The sequence below is a fragment of the Pseudophryne corroboree genome, chromosome 5 (assembly GCF_028390025.1).
Source record: "Pseudophryne corroboree isolate aPseCor3 chromosome 5, aPseCor3.hap2, whole genome shotgun sequence".
Taxonomy (NCBI): domain Eukaryota; kingdom Metazoa; phylum Chordata; class Amphibia; order Anura; family Myobatrachidae; genus Pseudophryne; species Pseudophryne corroboree.
In genome coordinates this window covers 39,443,334-39,464,455 of record NC_086448.1, presented here as the reverse complement: position 1 = coordinate 39,464,455, position 21,122 = coordinate 39,443,334, and the positions used below count along the sequence as shown (strand labels likewise).

General features: G+C 45.5%; 1 protein-coding gene across 1 annotated transcript in view; it reads right to left on the bottom strand.

The window, feature by feature from the left end:
• Nucleotides 1–21,122, bottom strand: part of FAM135B (family with sequence similarity 135 member B) — a 344,975-nt gene that overhangs the window by 155,272 nt on the left and 168,581 nt on the right. The window contains exons 3-5 of the mRNA XM_063921224.1: nucleotides 12,780–12,859; nucleotides 3,046–3,185; nucleotides 2,039–2,109 (exon numbers count right to left, since the gene is read on the bottom strand). Of these exons, the coding sequence (XP_063777294.1) occupies nucleotides 2,039–2,109; nucleotides 3,046–3,185; nucleotides 12,780–12,859 (291 nt within the window). The remainder of the gene's footprint in view (nucleotides 1–2,038; nucleotides 2,110–3,045; nucleotides 3,186–12,779; nucleotides 12,860–21,122) is intronic.

The window sequence follows — 21,122 nt, the reverse complement described above, 5'->3', positions numbered from 1 at the left end:
AAAATCTACCCCGGTGTACTTAACACATGTTGACGATGTAGGAAAGCCGTGGGTACCCCCCTACATATATGGTGGGAATGCTCTTTTCTTCAACCATATTGGAACAAAGTGGTGGAGGCAACTAACATTATTCTTGGCGAAGATCTACCCTGTTGTCCTAGTTTTTGGCTATTAAATCTTACTCGTACACCCAGACATCGACTTAAGAAATCACTATTACGCCATATTTTAAGTGCCTCCAAGGCAATCATTCCAGTACACTGGAAATCTACAGTGATCCCTACTATGAAGGAGTGGAACACCCGCCTAGATCATTATATGGCAATGGAGGACTTCATTGCGTCTCTAGAAGTGGGAAACACATCCTTTAATGCCACTTGGAGCATATGGCTCGAATACAAAGAGACAATCCATTATAAATCTTCCCTTTGAGGATAAAACCTCATTTTCTATTACATTTAAGTAGTCCCCTGCTATTGAAGTGTCAGGGTTCCATGAGTTGGGAGGAGAGTACCCCCCCCCCCCCTTTTTTGCTCTAAATCTTTTTTCTTGGGATACCCTTTCCCCTCCTCCCCTATCCTGGGAGTAACTTTACTCCTTTTCTCTGGGCTCTTTCTCTCTTGTTTTTATCTTTCCGCTCCCTCTTCTATTTTCTTCTTTTTTACATATCTGAGTAGTTGTAACTCTAGATTTGTTTTTGGAGACACAATATGTTAGTTGAAATGCAGCATTCCCTTTACGGATCCTGTTAATGCTCACATCTCCGGGTTCTTTTTGATGTTGTATCTCTGTTATTACTACTCGTTGTTTGTATTTTTTAAATTATTAATAAAATTAATTTGCACAAAAAAAAAATATATTGTTCGGTGTGCCGCGAGTAAAAAAAAAGTTGAAAATCACTGGTCTAGCCTCACACAGCACAACCTAACACTACCAAAGGATACAGTGAAAACTACATTCATCGCTGTTGGCAATACCAAGTCTATTCCTAACATAGCAGTAAAATATTTTTATAAAAAGAGGGTCTGTTGTTTCTTGTGGATATGTACCAGGAAAAGCTCTGCCTCACCTGCCTCACCCCACCGCACATCACTGATATGTACAGTGGTATTTTAGTATCCTACACCAGACTTCAAATGGGATCTGGTCTGAAGATCGACACGGTCCAGGTCGACAATGTTTAGGTCGACCACTATAGGTTGACAGTCACTGGGTTGACAGGGTTGGAAGGTCGACAGGGTTTCTAGGTCGACATGTGATAGGTCAACAGGTCGACATGATTTTTTTATTTTTTTTTACTTTTTCATGCTTAACGATCCACGTGGACTACGACTGGAACGGTAATCTGTGCCGAGCAAAGCGAGTCACCTGGCCCGAAGCATGGCGAGTGAAGCGAGCCATGCGAGGGGACGCAGTGCACTAATTGGGGTTCCCGGTCACTCTCTACGAAGAAAACGACACCAAACCCCAAAAAAAACTCATGTCGACCTTTTGACCCGTCGACCTAGCACATGTCGACCTAGAAACCCTGTCGACCTTCCAACCCTGTCGACCTAGCGACTGTTGACCTATAGTGGTCGACTTAAACATTGTCGACCTAGACACTGTCGATGTAAATGATCCACACCCCTTCAAATATAATTATTGATGCTTTCAGTTCGTAAAGAACCAGCCATTAAAAATGAATCCTCTATAACAGGTTTATAGTTCATGGTGCTGGAGGTACTCCAAACAATCAAAACCTTAACATGTTAATATCTACTTATTGGCAGTTGCCAAAAAAAAACCCAGAAAGATTGCTTTTTGGATCACTCTTTTCTATTTTGTAACAAATAATAAGTAGATATTAACATGTTTCTTGTGGATAACCTAAGAACAAGTAATTATGTACTTTTTTGCAACACAATAGAAAAGTGATGTATACAATCCTAAAAGAATTGGACACAAATATTTTGCAACCCGTCTTTACCCACTGAGCCAGCTCATCAGTGACAATATTACAGTAAACCACTGAGCCAGCTCATAACCAAGTACTTACTGTTGCTCGATGTCTGTAAAGTGCAGATCTAACTTCATTTGAAAATCCACCTCACTCAGAGCATCTTCTACCTAAAAGGAATAACAGAAGATCTTACAGATTAACATTCTAAAATCCACATTATTTTGTTTCTGTTTACCACCTGCGCGAATGCAAACAAATCAGCGCACATCCAATTCTCCAGCTATTTACCATGCGCAGTGGGAACAATTAGCATTTTTACATATATAATAAGGAAAAATGGAAATGAGCAAGCGTTCTTTGATCTGTATGTAATACGGAGCTGTGACACACAGATGTAGCCAGGCTCATTCACCCCGCAATGCGTACCTTGGGGGGTCATTCAGACCTGGTCGCATGCAGGCGATTTTTTTGCACTGCTGCGACCAGGAAATCGCCGCCTACAGGGGGAGGGGGAAATCGCTGTGTAGGGGTGCGATCGCATGTGCAGTGAGCTGCACAAACAAAAGTTCTGCACAGCCCAGGACTTACTCAGCCGCTGCGACGATCCTGGACGGAGCTGACGTCAGGAATCCTCCTCCTGAGCGGCTGGGCACACTTGCGTTTTTCCGGACACTCACTGGAAACGGTGAGTTGCCGCCCAGGAACGCCTTCTTCTTGTCAATCTTCTTGCGATCGCCGGTGCGATCGCTTTCTTCATTAGTTCTGTCGCTGCCCGGCGATCCCCGTCACCAGCGGCCGACGCGCCTGCGCATTGCCGTGCATACGCATGTGCTGTTCAGACCCAATCACACGGCTGCGGAAAAAAAAGCAGCATGTGATCGGATCTTAATGACCTCCCCATGTGCACACTCATCACAGGTGCAACTTAGTGCGCCAGGCTGCGACTATTCAAGTACACACGAATACATCCGCTGTAAGTGCTGCCAGCGGGCTTATGGCTGACTGTTGCAGGCTTCAATTGAATAGCCTCAGGCACTGCTTAGTGGCTAACTGTATCTTAACCCTAAGCCTGTAGAGATAACAGAGTAACGCCAAATACAAACCCTTTCTCCATCCAGAAATAGGTGCACCTTGAACAGCATGACATCATTAATATCAATGTCTTCATTTCTATACAGTATCTGGAATATCCGGCTGTACACGACATTATCGTACACACACGGTGAATATTCTCCAACGTCATCTGGAAGGAAAAAACAAAGAGCATTAAAGTGGTGTTTCACCCCCATATAACAATAATGTATAGGTTTGTGTTGTGTTGACCCTCTTGGACCCTCTTGGACTTTTACCAAATACATTTATTTTCTATGCTTTTCACCAAGGCCTTCATATAGTCCAAGCAGTGTTGCCCCAAGGAGGCAGGGGCAATGGGCCAAAATAATGTTCTTGCCTACTGTTGAGGGAATGCCAAGGAGAGTGACAAATTTCGGAGAGTTTCCTTAGACTCCCGGGATAGTAAGCCACCCCCCTAGATTCCATTAGCCATAGTGTATTTAGGGCTCCGGGTCATGTATTTTACTTTTGGGTCACAACATCATAGATGCTCTGAGATGGAGCAAATAGCCAGGATACCAGACCAAAAGACAAGGTTGGGGTACTTTGTAGAGCGTTTGTGGGTCGGTGATAATAATTGGTATACACTACCGTCTTACTGCAATTACCATTGATAATAATAAATAGAGGGTTTATATATTACTGTCTGTTATTGTTTTCACTACTTAGGAGATTTATCAAACCTTAGAGAAAGATAAAGTACCAGCCCATAAGCTCCTAACTGCCGTGTTAATGGTTGTGTTTGAAAACGACAGGAGCTGATTGGGCAATAGTTTATCTCTCTCCACTTTGAAATGTGTAGCATCTCTTTCACCCACAAGTGTGGCCAGTGCAGATAGTACATAGAACCACATGAGTGAACCCTCAGCAAAGAAACAACAAAATATGATATTTGTATTTTATAATATTTTATATTTAAATAATTAGCATCTGGTCTGTAAATTATATTAGGTTTTTCTAAAAGGAGCATTTTCTGTGTGTAATGAAGACTACCTAGAGGCTGTTCTGTGAGAAATTCTTCCTGTGATGACCATTTTAATCTCATTGTACAGCAGGACATATTTAATAGTAGGTAATTGAGACATACAAGCCAGTGCAGAGCTCTCCTGTCTTCAGTAATATTACACACACACACACACACACACACACACACACACAACTAATACCCTCACAAAGATACAATGGGAGTTATTCCGAGTTGTTCGCTCGCTAGCTGCTTTTAGCAGCATTGCACACGCTAGGCCGCCGCCCTCTGGGAGTGTACCTTATTTTAGCAGAATAGCGAATGAAAGATTAGCAGATTGCAAATAGAAATTTCTTAGCAGTTTCTGAGTAGCTCCAGACCTACTCCTACACTGCGATCAGTTCAGTCAGTTTCGTTCCTGGTTTGACGTCACAAACACGCCCTGCGTTCGGCCAGCCACTCCCCCATTTATCCAGCCACTCCTGCGTTTTATCCTGGCAGGCCTGCGTTTTTCCGCACACTCCCAGAAAACGGCCAGTTTCTGCCCAGAAACACCCACTTCCTGTCAATCACACTCCGATCACTTTAACTATGAAAATTCTTTGTTCGGAGGTGAGTAAATCTACTAAGTTTTGTGCTAAAATACTTAGCGCATGCACACTGCGTACCATGCGCATGCGCATTTTTGCCTTAATCGCTCCATTGCGATAATTGGCAACGAGCGAACAACTCGAAATGACCCCCAATGTCTGAAGTTTCCTTACCGGATATATGTCTTACATTAAAATAACTATTTATTACATCTCGTTGTTACTCATCTGCACTTGTTAGCTGTTGTAGTATACGTATGTCCTATTTACATAGATAGTTGTGCCAACGCACCAAGGTGAGAGTTGTGCACATCCATTCAGACATCTCTTTCCCGTTTGATGTCCAGCTTGCAGAATGACTTTAAGGTTTAATGATCCAGCTCTCTGGTACTTCATTAAAAGGATAGACATATGACTCTAGGGTATCTCTGACTCAATGCCGTTTACAAGTTAATTCCTACAAGATGTCTCGAAGTTCAGTTTGCATAATCTGTAATAATTGCCTTACAGTAAGACATAGAATCTTTTTACAGTTATCAAGGTTAAGAAAATTATTTTAATGTAGATATTGCTCCAACTATTGACATATTTATAATGGGTTTACGGTGTGCGGTGAACATGGGCCCCTAGGTCCAGAAGAGCCAACACCGCACACCTTGCATACATATAATTATGCTTACCCCTCTAGAGTCCTGCAGCAGCTGCAGACAGAAATCACCAGGAACATGGCATGGTGGACATTTTCCCAATGGTTTGCACATGTGCAATAGTTTTGCCATTTATTTTGCCATCAATGGTGGAGATTCAGTTGTTCTCCACCATCAATGCTATAGAATCCCCCGATTATTATTTTTTTTACGTGGTGTTGGAACACAGTTCCTAGCTCTTCCCCCCATTGCACCCCTGATGTCCCACCCCCACCTCTGATTGGCCTGCAGCCCATTGAGTAATAGAGCAAGGATGATTATTGGTGGGTGAAACCATAGAGAGATCCACTGCTGATGGTTTTACACTTCCGAGGTTAGCCACCAATTATGCCATTGAAGGTGACCCTCAACGGTTAACCCCCCCATACTTATACTGCTGCTGCCCAACCCTCTCACATGACATCATGGGTTGAGGCGGATATGGCACAGTGTCATGTTATATCTTGAGATAACCTCTTCAGGATTCAGTCGGCATCCCGGTGTTTGGGATCCCGACAGTCAGAATACTAACGCTGCAATCCTGACACTGCTCGGAATACTGATACCAGGCTCCCGTCATGGATCAGTCATGGATCGCAATGCTGACGACAGGATCCTGAACGAAAAACTGCCGGGCCAGCACAGAGGTAATCTGGGGGGCATCAGTTTAGGCTGTGGGGAAGTGTTAGGGTTAGGCTGCAGGGTGGGGGGAGGTTACAGCTAGGCTGCGGGGAGGGGGGGTGTGATGCAACACCAAGGAGGGTTGGGGCCAGGCTGAGGGGGAGGGAGGATTAGGTTTAGGCTTTGAGGAGGGGAGGTTAGGCACTGCCGGGGAGGGCTAGGCTGTGGGGGGGGGGGATGTGACAGGATGCCGGTAAGGAGAGTTAGGGAGATTAGGGATTAGGGGAGCATAGATATCTAGTAGGAGTCAGGATTCTGAGTGTCAGAATGCTGCTCTCGGTATTCTGACTGCCAGCATTCCAAGCACGGGATCCCGATACCATCCCAACCTCTTCAGCCAGATATGTCCCACTGGTGTTGAGTCCCCTGTCTGCATTGCACTAGTGTAACCCTATGGGTGATTTCCTAATTCCCTATCATTGTAAAACCCGGTCTTGCCAGACGCAGCGCAGTCCATGAAGACAGCGCGGGATGCCGATCGCTGAGTTACACAGTGCTGAAAGTCAGTGCCAGGCTGCAGAGATTTAGCAAAGTAAGTACCAAATACATTCTGAGTTATTGAATCTCCTACTGCCCAACACAGTCAATTTGCTGTTCATTTAATTTCAGAGCCTGCCAAACCAGAGACGGATTTTAGTATTCGTTTCTCTGATTGCTCAAGTGAAGCATAAACTGATTAAATCTCACGCTCACACATAGATAATCTTCCTTCAGCTCCTAGATCCTCTCCAGAAGCTCCATAAATGTATTGCAGTTATGGAAAGTGTGGCCTTTATTAGTTTTAGCTACTGGTAAAGTGTTAGGGCATTAGGAGCCGCTGTATGAGACAAGTGTAAGCTCAGCTCTGCTCCTGTATCCTTCAGCACAAGTAGCCATTCAGTCACAGCATGCTACAAGAATAAGATAACTACTGTAGATTTCAGAGGGCAAGGTCACTTTCATACCCTTCTGCAATCATCAAGCCTTTGTATGCCCTTTATCTGTCTCCTTCGTTTTGTAGTTACAGCTTCCCCTAGTGGGTCCGCATTTGTTAATATCTGAATGGAACCCTTGTTTTCCAGCAGACAAGCCTATATATTGGATGCATTCCTGCTGCACTGTTCACTGCGCGTCACTGAAACCTGTGCTTTTGGGCAACAACTCCACATTATCTCTCTCCAAGGCTTGATATATCCCACCACTTGGAGTTTAAAGTTCCAGGTATGCAGTGAATGGACGAGAAGCTTCTGCACTCTTAGGGCCCAATTCAGTTAGCTGAGGGTTGCGCGGTGTGATGTCCTGTGTTTCACTGACACAGGAGCCGACCTAATGTTCACAATGTTGACATGTGGAATGTCAGCATGTGAACTGCTGATATTCTGCAAGGACCGGAGTGTTAGGTTAGACTGTGGCATTAGAGAGTCAGGGTTAGGCCATGATAAGGGAGAGTTAGGGTTAAGCACTAGGGGGATGGATAGGTTTAGGGGTTAGTGACACAGTACGAATCAAAAGTCCCCGCCAGCTGCCCGCCACTGAATACTGGATAGCCAATACCCACTAGTGTACGCAGCCAATAATCACTAGTGCACAAGCCAATACTCACTAGCACATGCAGCCAATACTCACTAGCGTACGCAGCCAATACTCACTAGTGCACAAGCCAATACTCACTAGTGCACACAGCCAATACTCACTAGTGCACACAGCCAGTGCACTCAGCCAATACTCACTAGTGTACACAGCCAATACCCACTAGTTTATGCAGCCAATACTCACTAGTGTACACAGCCAATACTCACTAGTGTATGCAGCCAATACTCACTAGTGCATGCAGCCAATACTCACTAATGCACACAGCCAATACTCACTAGTGCACACAGCCAATACTCACTAGTGCACACAGCCAATACTCACTAGTGCACACAGCCAATACAAATTAGTGCACACAGCCAATACCCACTAGTGTACGCAGCCAATAATCACTAGTGCACAAGCCAATACTCACTAGCACATGCAGCCAATACTCACTAGCGTACGCAGCCAATACTCACTAGTGTACACAGCCAATACTCACTAGTGCACACAGCCAGTGCACTCAGCCAATACTCACTAGTGTACACAGCCAATACTCACTAGTGTATGCAGCCAATACTCACTAGTGTACACAGCCAATACTCACTAGTGTATGCAGCCAATACTCACTAGTGCATGCAGCCAGTGCACTCAGCCAATACTCACTAGTGTACACAGCCAATACTCACTAGTGTACACAGCCAATACTCACTAGTGCACACAGCCAGTGCACTCAGCCAATACTCACTAGTGTACACAGCCAATACTCACTAGTGTATGCAGCCAATACTCACTAGTGCACACAGCCAATACTCACTAGTGTACACAGCCAATACTCACTAGTGCACACAGCCAGTGCACTCAGCCAATACTCACTAGTGTACACAGCCAATACTCACTAGTGTATGCAGCCAATACTCACTAGTGCACACAGCCAATACTCATTAGTGTATGCAGCCAATACTCACTAGTGCATGCAGCCAATACTCACTAGTGCATACAGCCAGTACTCACTAGTGTACGCAGCCAATACTCACTAGTGCACACAGCCAATACTCACTAATGCACACAGCCAATACTCACTAGTGCACACAGCCAATACTCACTAGTGCACACAGCCAATACACATTAGTGCACACAGCCAATACTCACTAGTGCACACAGCCAATACTCACTAGTTCACACAGCCAATACTCACTAGTGCACACAGCCAATATTTTCTAGTTCATGCAGCTAATACTCACTAGTGCATGCAGCAAATACTAATGAACACAGCTAGTACTCACTAGTGCATACAGCCAGTATTCGCTAGTGCACACAACCACCAGTACTCACTATTATACACAGATAATAGTCACTAGTGCATACAGCCAATGCTTACCAATGCATGCAGCCAATACTCACTAGTGTATACAGCCAATACTCACTAGTGCACACAGATAATACTTGCGCATACGGGTGTAGTATGGTATGCTGGCGGTCGGGCTCCCGGCGACCAGCATACCAGCGCCGGGAGCCCGACCGCCGGCATACCGACAGTGTGGCGAGCGCAAATGAGCCCCTTGCGGGCTCGCTGCACTCGCCACGCTGCGGGCACGGTGGCGTGCTACGTGCGCCACGCTATTTTATTCTCCCTCCAGGGGGGTCGTGGACCCCCACGAGGGAGAATAAGTGTCGGTATGCCGGCTGTCGGGATTCCGGCGCCGGTATACTGTGCGCCGGGATCCCAAGAGCCGGCATACAGAAGACCACCCGCACATACAGCCAAAGCTCACTAGTGCATTCAGTCAATATTCACTCCCGCTTGTGATATACGAGGTGTGGCTATCAATTAACGAGACTGATGCTATAAGAACACAATTAACATGACTTTGAATTTGGATTAGCTTGACGTGCTTTCTTCATTCTCGGTGATGAAGGTGTTTCCAGTGCATGGACTGGTGTTTTGTCTCAGGATCGCACCGTTAAGATTCGTGTTTCATCACAATTAATAACTTCATCTAAAAAAGACAAATCCATTTGAATTTGTTCTGAAATGTCTGTACAAATTCACTTTGGATTTTCTTTCTGCTCGGCAGTGAGAAGCCATGGATCCATCTTCATGTTATGTTGTTGTTGGAAATCTTGCCTTTCGGTGTCTTTGTGGATGTTTACCATTTCTGCTGTCATCCTGATGCTGAGCGACGGTCAGTTTAAGCGCTTTTCTCCGGTTTTTGTTTCTTTGTGATGTGCAAGGCCTTCCGGGACGTTCCTCATCTACGACATCCTCACGATCGTCACCAGAGCCGGCCCTAACCAATATGATGCCCTAGGCAAGATTTTGGCTGGTGTCCCCTAGCACCACCGCTGGTTCTGCCTCTGACCTTGCACCTCTTTCCCAGCACCATCACCCCTCACCCATAGCAGTCCTTGTACCCCCTATATTTTAAATAGGAACAGTTCGCACATTTGACGCACAGCCAAAAAAGGGGCATCTTCTTGCTGGGAAGGGACATGGCCACACAATAGTAACCAATTCCAATTACGCCACACAGTACTGCAACTTTATTCACATTTTATCTTGCGATAGTGTCCATATTTCATATTACATCCCACAGTAGTATTACTTTACCTTATAAACATTACTCCTCACAGTAGAGCCCCTTATTCACATTACATCACACTGAATTGCTCCTTATTCACATTACACCACACCTTATTGCTCTTTATTCACATTAGACGACACAGTAGTGCCCTTTCTATATGCAACGCCACATAGTAGAGCACCTTATACACATAATGCCACACATTAGTAATGCATTTATACACAATTCCACACAGTAATGCCCCTTACACATATGAGACACATTAATGTCCTTATAAAGATAATGCACCTTACACATTATGACAACCTTTATTAATGCCCTTCTACACATAATGGGGGTAATTCTGAGTTGATCGCAGCAGCAAGTTTGTTAGCAATTGGGCAAAACCATGTGCACTGCAGGGGGGGCAGATATAACATTTGCAGAGAGAGTTAGATTTGGGTGGGTTAATTTGTTTCTGTGCAGGGTAAATACTGGCTGCTTTATTTTTACACTGCAATTTAGATTTCAGTTTGAATACACCCCACCCAAATCTAACTCTCTCTGCACATGTTATATCTGTCCCCCCTGCAGTGCACATGGTTTTGCCCAACTGCTAACAAATTTGATTCTGCGATCAACTCAGAATTAGGCCCTATGTCCCTTACACATATGCCGTACATTATTAATTCCCTTATACACATAATGACACACATAGTGCCCCCTACACATTTGCTGCACATTATTAGTGCCCCTATACACATAATGACACACATACAGTAGTACCCTGTTACACATATGCCACACATTATTAATGCCCTTATACACATAATGACACACATAGTGCCCCCTACACATTTGCTGCACATTATTAGTGCCCCTATACACATAATGACACACATACAGTAGTACCCTGTTACACATATGCCGCACATTATTAATGCCCTTATACACACAATGACACACATAGTGGCCCTTTACACATATGTTGCACATTATTAATGCATTTTTACATGACACACATAATGCTCCTTACACATATTCCGAACACTACTGCACATCACAACCAACCCACTCACATGCACACAGCACTCACACTGCCACTAACACTGTGACCTCTGCCTCTGCTTGGATACAGATGTGTCCTCACAAATCTTGCATCAATGCTAACGTCGGGCACCTTTTTTTAATGAAAATTCATCTTATTTGCATTGCTATGTGGCTAGGATGCACAAGCAGCTTCTGCTGATAAAAATGATATGCAGCATGCCTATATACTGTGTGAGACTGTGGCTGTATCTGCATATGAAATGCTACATACAGAATATAGGCATGCCGCATATCATTTTAATCAGCAGAAGCTGATAATGCCCCAAGGCATATCAAATGCCCTAGGCAATTGTCTAGTTTGCCTATCCCTATGGCCGGCTCTGATCGTCACTATATCTTTCGCGCCACTCAAACATACGCGCACTCATACAATCTGCCCCGTAAGCATTGCTTAGCATATGGAAAGATTTGTTGGGCATTTGTTCAATTTAATAAATACATTTTAAGTTAACACATTGCTCTACTTTTGAACTAAGCATTTTTTTACGACGCACGGGAAAAACACAACTTCTTCAAATACAGTGCACATGGCTTTGCCCAACCGCTAACAAATTTGCTGCTGCGATCAGATCTGCATTGCCCCCCGCCCCCCCCCCCATCTCTTTAAACTCACGCAGTATGGCTTATTTTTTACAAGTACAGTCTCGTTATTTAATAGCCACACCTCGTATGTCTCCACATAGATTATTATGACGTATGTATTCATATTGTTTCAATCTCATTTACAGCTATATAAACTCCTGTTTAGTATTGACAGTATTGCGGTAGAACCGTCTAACCTGCGTGTCAGATTGCTGCACAGTAAATGCAGTTATCCCTTGCCTTTAATATAAGGAACCTCAGATCATTCATTAATCTGTGTGTCTCATATTGACATTACAGTAACTGGATTTAAATGCCTTTTGAAATTCTATTAACTGTTTAATTATTTCATTGCAGATTACAAAGGAAATGTAAAAGCAGACTGTAATTATACCATAGGAAGCATGTTGCCCAGTGTGTATTATTTATGTGTCAAGTTATTCGGTTGTATCATTATTACCCTAACTCACCACACTTAAAATTTGTAATCAATTTAGTGAATGTTAAATGAATTAAGCACAATTCTGGTGACTAGTGTTTGCTGCTTCCGCCATATTAAATAAATAAATGTCAAAGTCTACACTGAATTACTTACATACATTCAGGGCGTCTTAATAGCATTGTAGGCCCTGGAAAAAGCAATTCACTGGGGGGCTTCTACCCACCCATTCATAGATATGCATTGGTTTTAACAAATCATAACTTACATCATCATCCATACAGGAAATGGCTCTCAGCACTCTGATTGGTGGATAGCTCCAGCCATCCACCAATCAGTAATGCTGACAGCCATTTACTGTCTTGGCTGCAAGCTGGGAGGCAGGTAGAGAATACTGCACTCTGATTGGTGGATAGCACCAGCCATCCACCAATCATTGAGCTGACAGCCATTTACTGTCTTGGCTGCAGGCTGGGGAGCCAGTAGAGAAAGCTGCCTCACCGCTCTGATTGGGTGTCCTGCATACAGTAATGTGGCATGTGATGTTATCTCGTTACCTTTCTGCCCAACGAGGGAGACTGTCACCTTGTGAGGTGTCTTGGATGATATCTTTAATGTAGCTCTTACATGGTAATACCTGGAGAGAGAAAAAGAGGTATAAATATGTAGTATTGCTTGTAACGGGGATCTGTGGAAAAATCCAGTATTATATTTAAAAAAGCGCTTTTAGTTATACAACACTTCTTCAAAGTTTCTCGACACTCCCATCACAAATCACTATTCTGCGGTCCTTAAATGTGGATGTTTTATGGGGAGATGTATCAAGTCTTGGAGATAAAGTTGAGAAGTTGCCCAAAGCAATTAATCAGCTTCTGTCATTTATTTAGCTCAGTCTTATAAATAATACAGGTTGAGTATCTCATATTCAAATATTCCTAAATATGGAATATTCCAAAATACAGATTTTTTTGAGTGAGAGTGAGATAGCGAAACCTTTGTTTTCTGATGGCTTAATGTACACAAACTTTGTTTAATATACAAAGTTATTAAACATATTGTATTAAATGACCTTCAGGCTGTGTGTATAAGGTGTATATGAAACATAAATGCATTCTGTGCTTAGATTTAGGTCCCATCACCATGATATCTCATTATGGTATGCAATTATTCCAAACTATGGAAAAATCCGATATCCAAAATACTTCTGGTCCCAAGCATTTTGGATATGGGATACTTAACCTGTAGTTAGAACCTGATTACAGGTACAGTAGTTGCTATGGGCAACTTCTCCATTTTATCTCTCTCCAAGCATTGATACATCTCTCCTCATGTCTACCCAAAAATGTTCTTCAGGAATGTTGGCTTGTATAGTACTTCTAGCCAATCAGCTTGGACTGCCATACATGGCCTCGATATCCTACCATATAGTCATGCGATCCTATGTAAAGATGCATTGGAACTGGCATTCCTGGTCATTTTATTGTAACGTTGATGCAATGGAAGACTACCTCCAACTGTCATCGACGGTGCAAGGTGCAGACGCACATGAGCTGAACTAAACACCACCGTGGTTCTCATGCCTGGTGTGAGCGCCATGGTGGTAATCTATACCGGATTACCATACCACGCTAATATCATAGATGCCACATGCACTCATATGGGATAATCATTTCTCATCCCAAGCACCACTGGTTACGATAACCACAACTCTACACCTTCTTGTTTTGTGATGGGGCGTGGGGGTCATTAAGCAGATACTCAGATACAGTAGAAAAGTATCCGGTCTTTAGGTTGACACTCATTGGGTCGACCACTATTGGTCGACATGATCATTAGGTCGACATTTAAAAAGTGGACACATGGAAAGGTCGACATGAGTTTTTCACATTTTAATTTTTTTAACTTTTTCATACTTTACGATACACGTGGTCTACGACTGGAAATAGTAACCTGTGCCGAGCGCACCGGTAGCGAAGCGAGGCACCTTGCCCGAAGCACAGCGAGCGAAGCGAGCCATGCGAGGGGACATGGTTCACTAACTAGGGTTCCTGGTCACTTTACGCAGAAAATTACACCAAATGTTTTTTTCAAAACTCATGTTAACCTTTTCCATGTCGACCTATTTCATGTGTCGGCCTTGTCACTGTCGACCAATAGTGGTCGACCTAATGACTGTCGACCTAGTTACTGTTGACCCAACAATCCACACCACAGTAGAAAATAATAATACAGAAATTGGTGGGAAGATAAGAAAGTGAGACAATGATAGAAAAGGAAGAGGGGAGAGGGTGATGGAAGGGAGACAGAGAGGATTTGATGAAACCCTGTGTCACACATGCAATCCATCTAGTATTCACAGCGCTTCACTTTTTCCACATTTTGTTATGTTACAGCCTTATTCCAAAATGGAACAAATTAACATTTTCCCTCAAAATTCTACACACAATACGCCAAAATGACAACATGAATAAAGTTTTTTGTGATTTTTGCAAATTTATTAAAAATTTAAGAAATCACTTGTACATAAGTATTCGCAGCCTTTGCCATGAAGCTCAAAATTGAGCTCAGGTGCATCCTGTTTCCACTGATCATTCTTGAGATGTTCCTACAGCTTAACTGGAGTCCACCTGTGGTAAATTCAGTTGATTGAACATGATTTGGAAAGGCACACACCGTCTATATAAGGTCCCACACTTGACAGTGCATGTCTGAGCACAAACCAAGCATGAAGTCAAAGGAATTGTCTGTAGAACTCCGAGACTGGATTGTCTCGAGGCACAAATCTGGGGAAGGGTACAGAAAAATATCTGCTGCTTTGAAGGTCCCAATGAGCACAGTGGCCTCCATCATCCGTAAATGGAAGAAGTTCGGAATCACCAGGACTCTTCCTAAAACTGGCGGCCATCTAAACTGAGCAATAGGGGGAGAAGGGCCCTAGCCAGGGAGGTGACCAAGAACCCAATGGTCACTCTGTCATAGCTACAGCATTCCTCTGTGGAGAGAGGAGAACCTTCCAGAAGGACAACCATCTCGGCAGCAATCGACCAATCAGGCCTGTATGGTAGAGTGACCAGACAGAAGCCACTCCTTAGTAAAAAGCACATGGCAGCCCACCTGGAGTTTGCCAAAATGCACATGAAGGACTCTCAGACCATGAGAAACAAAATTCTCTGGTCTGATGAGACAAATATTGAACTCTTTGACGTGAAGGCCAGGCGTCATGTTTGGAGGAAACCAGGCACCGCTCATCACCAGGTCAATACCATCCCTACAGTGTAGCATGGTGGTTGCAGCATCATGCTGTGGAGATGTTTTTCAGTGGCAGGAACTGGGAGACTAGTCAAGATAGAGGGAAAGATGACTGAAGCAATGTACAGAGACATCCTGGATGAAAACCTGCTCCTGAGTGCTCTTGACCTCAGACTGGGGCAATGGTTCATCTTTCAGCAAGACAACGACCCTAAGCACACAGCCAAAATATCAAAGGAGTGACTTCAGGACAACTCTGTGAATTATCCTTGAGTGGCCCAGCCAGCAGGGGTGTATCTTCCTATTGGCCAGGATGGCACTTGCCAGGGGCGCCGGACAAGGAGGGGGCGCCGCCCAGCATTGCCACACGCGCCAGGGGGTAGAATGACATAGTGGTCCTCACTGAGTATATCCCTTAGCAGTGCTCATCCACTGCCGGACTCTCAGAAGTGTATTGCACTCTGACACTCTCAGGGGATCATTCCGAGTTGATCGCTAGCTGCATTCGGTCGCTGTGCAGTGATTAGGCAAAAAAAGGCACTTCTGCGCATGCGTATGCGGCGCAATGCGCACGCGCATCGTACTTTTACAACGGGCGATGTAGTTTCACACAGGGTCTAGCAAAGCTTTTCAGTTGCACTGCTGACCGCAGAGTGATTGACAGGAAGTGGGCGTTTCTGGGTGTCAACTTACCATTTTCAGGGAGTGTTCGAAAAAACGCAGGCGTGCCAGGAAAAACGCAGGCGTGGCTGAGCGAAAGTAGGGTAGTGTTCGTGACATCAAAACAGGAACTGAACAGACTGACGTGATCGCAAGCGCTGAGTAGGTATTGAGCTACTCTAAAACTGCACAAAAAAGTTTGCCGCCGCTCTGCGATCCTTTCGTTCGCACTTCTGCTAAGCTAAAATACACTCCCAGTTGGAGGCATCATAGCGTTTGCACGGCTGCTGAAAACTGCTAGCGAGCGAACAACTCGGAATGACCACCTCTGTGACTACAGTCACAATGATGGTGAATATAGCCGGGGAGCGGGGCACTTCCAGGTATGGGGAGGGGCGAGGCACCTCCTTTTCCTCATCCGCTCCCCTTCTCATTGGTCCCATGCGGTCTGTCACCAGACACCAGCCACTACAATCAGCACCAGTCAGCAGTGCAGCATGGTCATACCTGTACATTTTCTTCTGTACCGTAGCTGCACTGCATGGTCTATCCTGGCAGTCTGGATCACAGCTTACATAGAGCTCTGTATGGAGAGGTATCTAGACCAGGACGGCCTGTCCAGCTGTGTTGAGACTACAAGTCCCAGCACACCTTGTCAACTGGATTTGCTGGGACATGTAGTGCCACCACACTTAGAGAGGAGTTTTTAACTGTATGTATGTGTGCATATATCCCTTCGATGTCCCTGTCCGCACCCTCCTTGTAATTCCCTCTCAGTATCCCTGCCCACACCCTTCCCATAATTCCCCCTCAGTCTCCCTGCCTGCACCTTCCCCGTAATTCCCTCTCAGTGTCCCTACCCGCACCCTCCCCATAATTCCCTCTCAGTGTCCCTGCCCGCACCCTAACCGTAATTCCCCCTCAGTATCCTTGTCCGTACCCTCCCTGTAATTCCCTCTCAGTGTCCCTACCCGCACCCTAACCATAATTCCCTTTCAGTGTCCCTGCCTAAACACTCCTCATAATTCCCCCTCAGTCTTCCTGACTGCATCCTCCCCATAATTCCATCTCAGTGTCCCTGCCCGCACTCTAACTGTAATTGCCCCCATTGTCCCTGCCCACACCATCCTCGTAATTCCCCCTCAGTATCCCTGCCCGCACCCTCCTCGTAATTCCTCCTCAGTGTCCCCACCTGCACCCTCCCTGTAATTGCCCCTCAGTGTTCCTAACCTCAGCCTCCCCGTAACTCTCCCCTCAGTGTCCCTGCCCGCACACTCCTGTAATTCCCTCTCAGTGTCTCTTCCCGCACCCTCCCTGTAATTGCCCCTCAGTGTCCTTGACCTCAGCCTCCCTGTAGCTCCTCCCTCTCATGTTCCCTACCCGAACCCTCCCTGTAATTCCCCCTTAGTGTCCCTGACCTCAGCCTCCCTGTGACTCCCCCCTCAGTGTCCCTGCCCACACCCTCCTGTAATTCCACCTCCATGTCCCTGCCTGTACCCTCCCCGTAATTCCTCCTCAGTGTCCCTGCCCGCACACTCCTGTAATTCCCCCTCAGTGTCCCTGCCCACACCCTCCCTGTAATTGTCCTTCAGTGTCCCTGACCCTCCCTGTAAGCCCTCTACCTCATTGCCCGGAAACCCCCCTCCTCTTGGAAAGTGGCTCAAATTATGAAAACAATAGCAATGGTATATAACACGATAACTAGAGCTACCACCACATAATGCAGTGTAAGGGACAGAGCAGAGCTGCTGCACATGCCCAGTGGCAGCATCTTCTTCTACCAAGTTTGCTGCGTGAATCCTCAATCAGTACACTGGACAAGAGAGTAGCTACCAGGAAGAAAAGACAGGAGCCTTACCATGAGGTGGGAGAATGTGTTTTTAAAAAGTGCAGGACTGGCTCTATTATGTTTGTGTATTTATTTATTTATTTATTATGGTATGTTTAATCTTTTTCCTGACCACTTATTTATATTATTTAAATGTGTGATACAGCCTATACTATAGACTATCTATAGTGTTAAATATTAAAACTATATTCCATACAGTATACATTAATGTCCAGGGTTTTTACTAGGTTCTTCTACCGCTCCCCAAGACTCCCACAATTGCTCCAACGTTCCGCAGAGTGGGAGATTGTGTACTGCATTTGGAAACCCCCCTCTAGAAATCCTGCGTTTGCCACTGTACCTGCACCCTCCCTGTAATTCTCCCTCAGTGTCCCTGACCTCAGCCTATATGTAACTCCTCCCTCTGTGTCTCTAGATGGGGGAGGTGTGGGGCGCCAGTTCCATACTTTGCCAGGGGCGCTCAGACCCCTAGATACACCCCTGCCAGCCAGAGCCCAGACTTGAATCCGATTGAACATCTCTGGAGAGATCTGAAAATAGCTGTGCACCAACGCTTTCCATCCAACCTGATGGAACTTGAGAGGTGCTGCAAAGAGGAATGCGCAAAACTGCCCAAACATACAGTAGGTGTGCCAGGCTTGTGGCATCATATTTAAAAAGACTTGTGGCTGTAATTGTCAATAAAGGTGCATCAACAAAGTATTTAGCAAAGGCTGTGAATACTTACGTACATGTGATTTCTTAATTTTTTATTTCTAATAAATTTGCAAAAAAAACTTTTTTTGATGTTGTCATTATCGGGTATTGTGTGTAGAATTTTAAGGGGAAAAAATAATTTATTCCATTTTGGAATAAGGCTGTACCATAACAAAATGTGGGAACAGTGAAATGCTGTGAATACAATTCTAGATGCCCTGTAAATGTTAGTTAGTTTGTAATCTATAAATAATAGAAACATTGCTTTTTGTATTAATTGTATGACAACTGCAATGTAAATCTCTATTGGCTTCAAGGGCAATGGGAGGGTACTTGTTATCCTAGGATACCATACCTTCACGGGGCCACAGTCTTCAAGATGCCCCTTCAGGCCTTGCTCCACAAACCCTGACACACACACACATGCAGTGGCGGAACTTGTGAGTGGTGGGCCCAAGTGCAAAACTATGCTTTGGGCCCACTCCTCCACCCCACCCCAAGTTCACAATATGCCACATGACAGTGGGTGTCAGGGCAAGGTATAGGATGACGGAGAAGAAGCAAAGGGGAAGGGGAGGTGACAGAGATATGGAGAGTTGGTGAAAGGGAGAGCCAATGGGTGATAGGAAAAGGGTGACAGTGAGAGGGTGAGAGGGAGTAGCAGTGGGTGCCAGGGAGAGGCATTGGAGGATGGAAAGGGTGACAGGCAGAGGGTGACTGGGAGAAGGTGAAGAGGAGAGGCAGAGGGTATGAGAGGTTTCTGTAGGAGGGAGTAAAGGGGGTAAACTGGGTTGACAGTGTTCACTGGGACATGAAGGAAAGGTATCAGAGGAGGAGACAGGCGGCAAAAAACAAACAAGCAGCTTCAACATGAGAGCTGATGAGAGACAATGCTTATGTTAGGGAAGAGGAGGAATTATGTTAGGGGAGAGGGAGGGAGGGTAGGAGAGACAAAGGGAGGAAGAGAGAGAGGGGGGTGAAGATGAAAGAAAAGAGGAACACAGAAAGAGAGATGAGAGACGGAGGGAGAGGAGGGCAGAGACAGAGAGAGTGAGGGGAAGACAGAGTGGGGGAGACAGAGAGACAGAGAAGGGAGTGACAGATAAAGAGGGGGAGACGGGAGACAATGAAAGAGAGGGGGAGACGGAGAGAGAGAGGGATGAAGAGGAAGGAGGAGAGAGAAGTGCAGGAGAACAGAGAGAGATGAGAGACGGAGGGAAAGAGAGAGGGGCAGAGATGGAGAGAGAGGGGCAGAGATGGAGAGAGAGAGTGGGAGATAGAGAGAGGGGGGAGACTGAGAGAGAAGGGAGACTGAGAAAGAGAGAGAGGGGATAGATGGGCAGAGAGGCAGATAGAGAGAGAGAGGGGGGGGTGGTGGGATGGAGAGAGAGGGGTGAATGGGAAAGAATAGAGGGGGAGATGGAGAGAGAGGGCTGAAGAAGAATGAAGAGAGGTGCAGGGGAATAGAGAGAGAGAGAGAGATGGGAGACGGGGGAGAGAGAGAGAAAGAGTGCAGAGATGGAGAGAGAGGAGGGAGACGAGAGAGAGTGGAAGGAGGGGCAGAAGGTGGGAGAGGTAGAGGGAGAGACTGAGAAAGTGAGAGAGGGGGGAAATGGAGAAACAGAGAGTTGGGGAGATGGAGAAGTGGAAGATGGAGAGGGAGACAGAGAGAAGGGAGGGATAGAGAGAGATGGGGACAGAGAGAGGGGGGGAGACAGGTAGTGGTGGAGGGGGGAGAGAGATGAGAGAGAGAGGGGGACAAGGGAGAGACAGCGTGCAAGTAAGAGGGCAGAGGAAATGAGAGGGGGGCCAAGGGGGAGAGAGAGGACAGACAAAGAGAGAGGCTGCACAGCACTTGTCACCAGGGCTGGCAACAGAAATTTTGGGGCCCAGTACACTGATATCTCTGCCCCCCCCCAGGAAACAGGACAGGGACCCACATTATCTACAGGACACAAGTATATTAAAAACAAAATTATAGACTCTCTAACGTCTAGAAAACAAAACTTTAATGGAACAATACAATACCGATATAATGGGATCAGCTCTTTCCAAAATTAAGATTCACAGACCCACAATGGTCAGGAATTTTGTACTCTCTGTGATGAGCAGCAACTGAGCCTGAATGACCAGTCACCATCACAGCACAGACATTCTGCTCTGATGAGTCTGATCTCATCTGACACGCACATGCATGCAGATGCATCCATGTGCAGAATGCATATGCATGCATAATGTGCCTGCCTGCCTGAATCCCGCCCCAAAGTAATCCTAAAGTCCTAACCCAAACCCAAATCCCATTCCCTATACATAAACATGTATTATGAATTTATGAAATGCAAAAGCCTTACCCTGCTTGCTGCTGCAGCAACACACTGACACAGCCGCTCTAATTCACCAGGCTCGCCTCCCCAATTCCCACAGGCCGCAGTACTCTGTCTGTCCT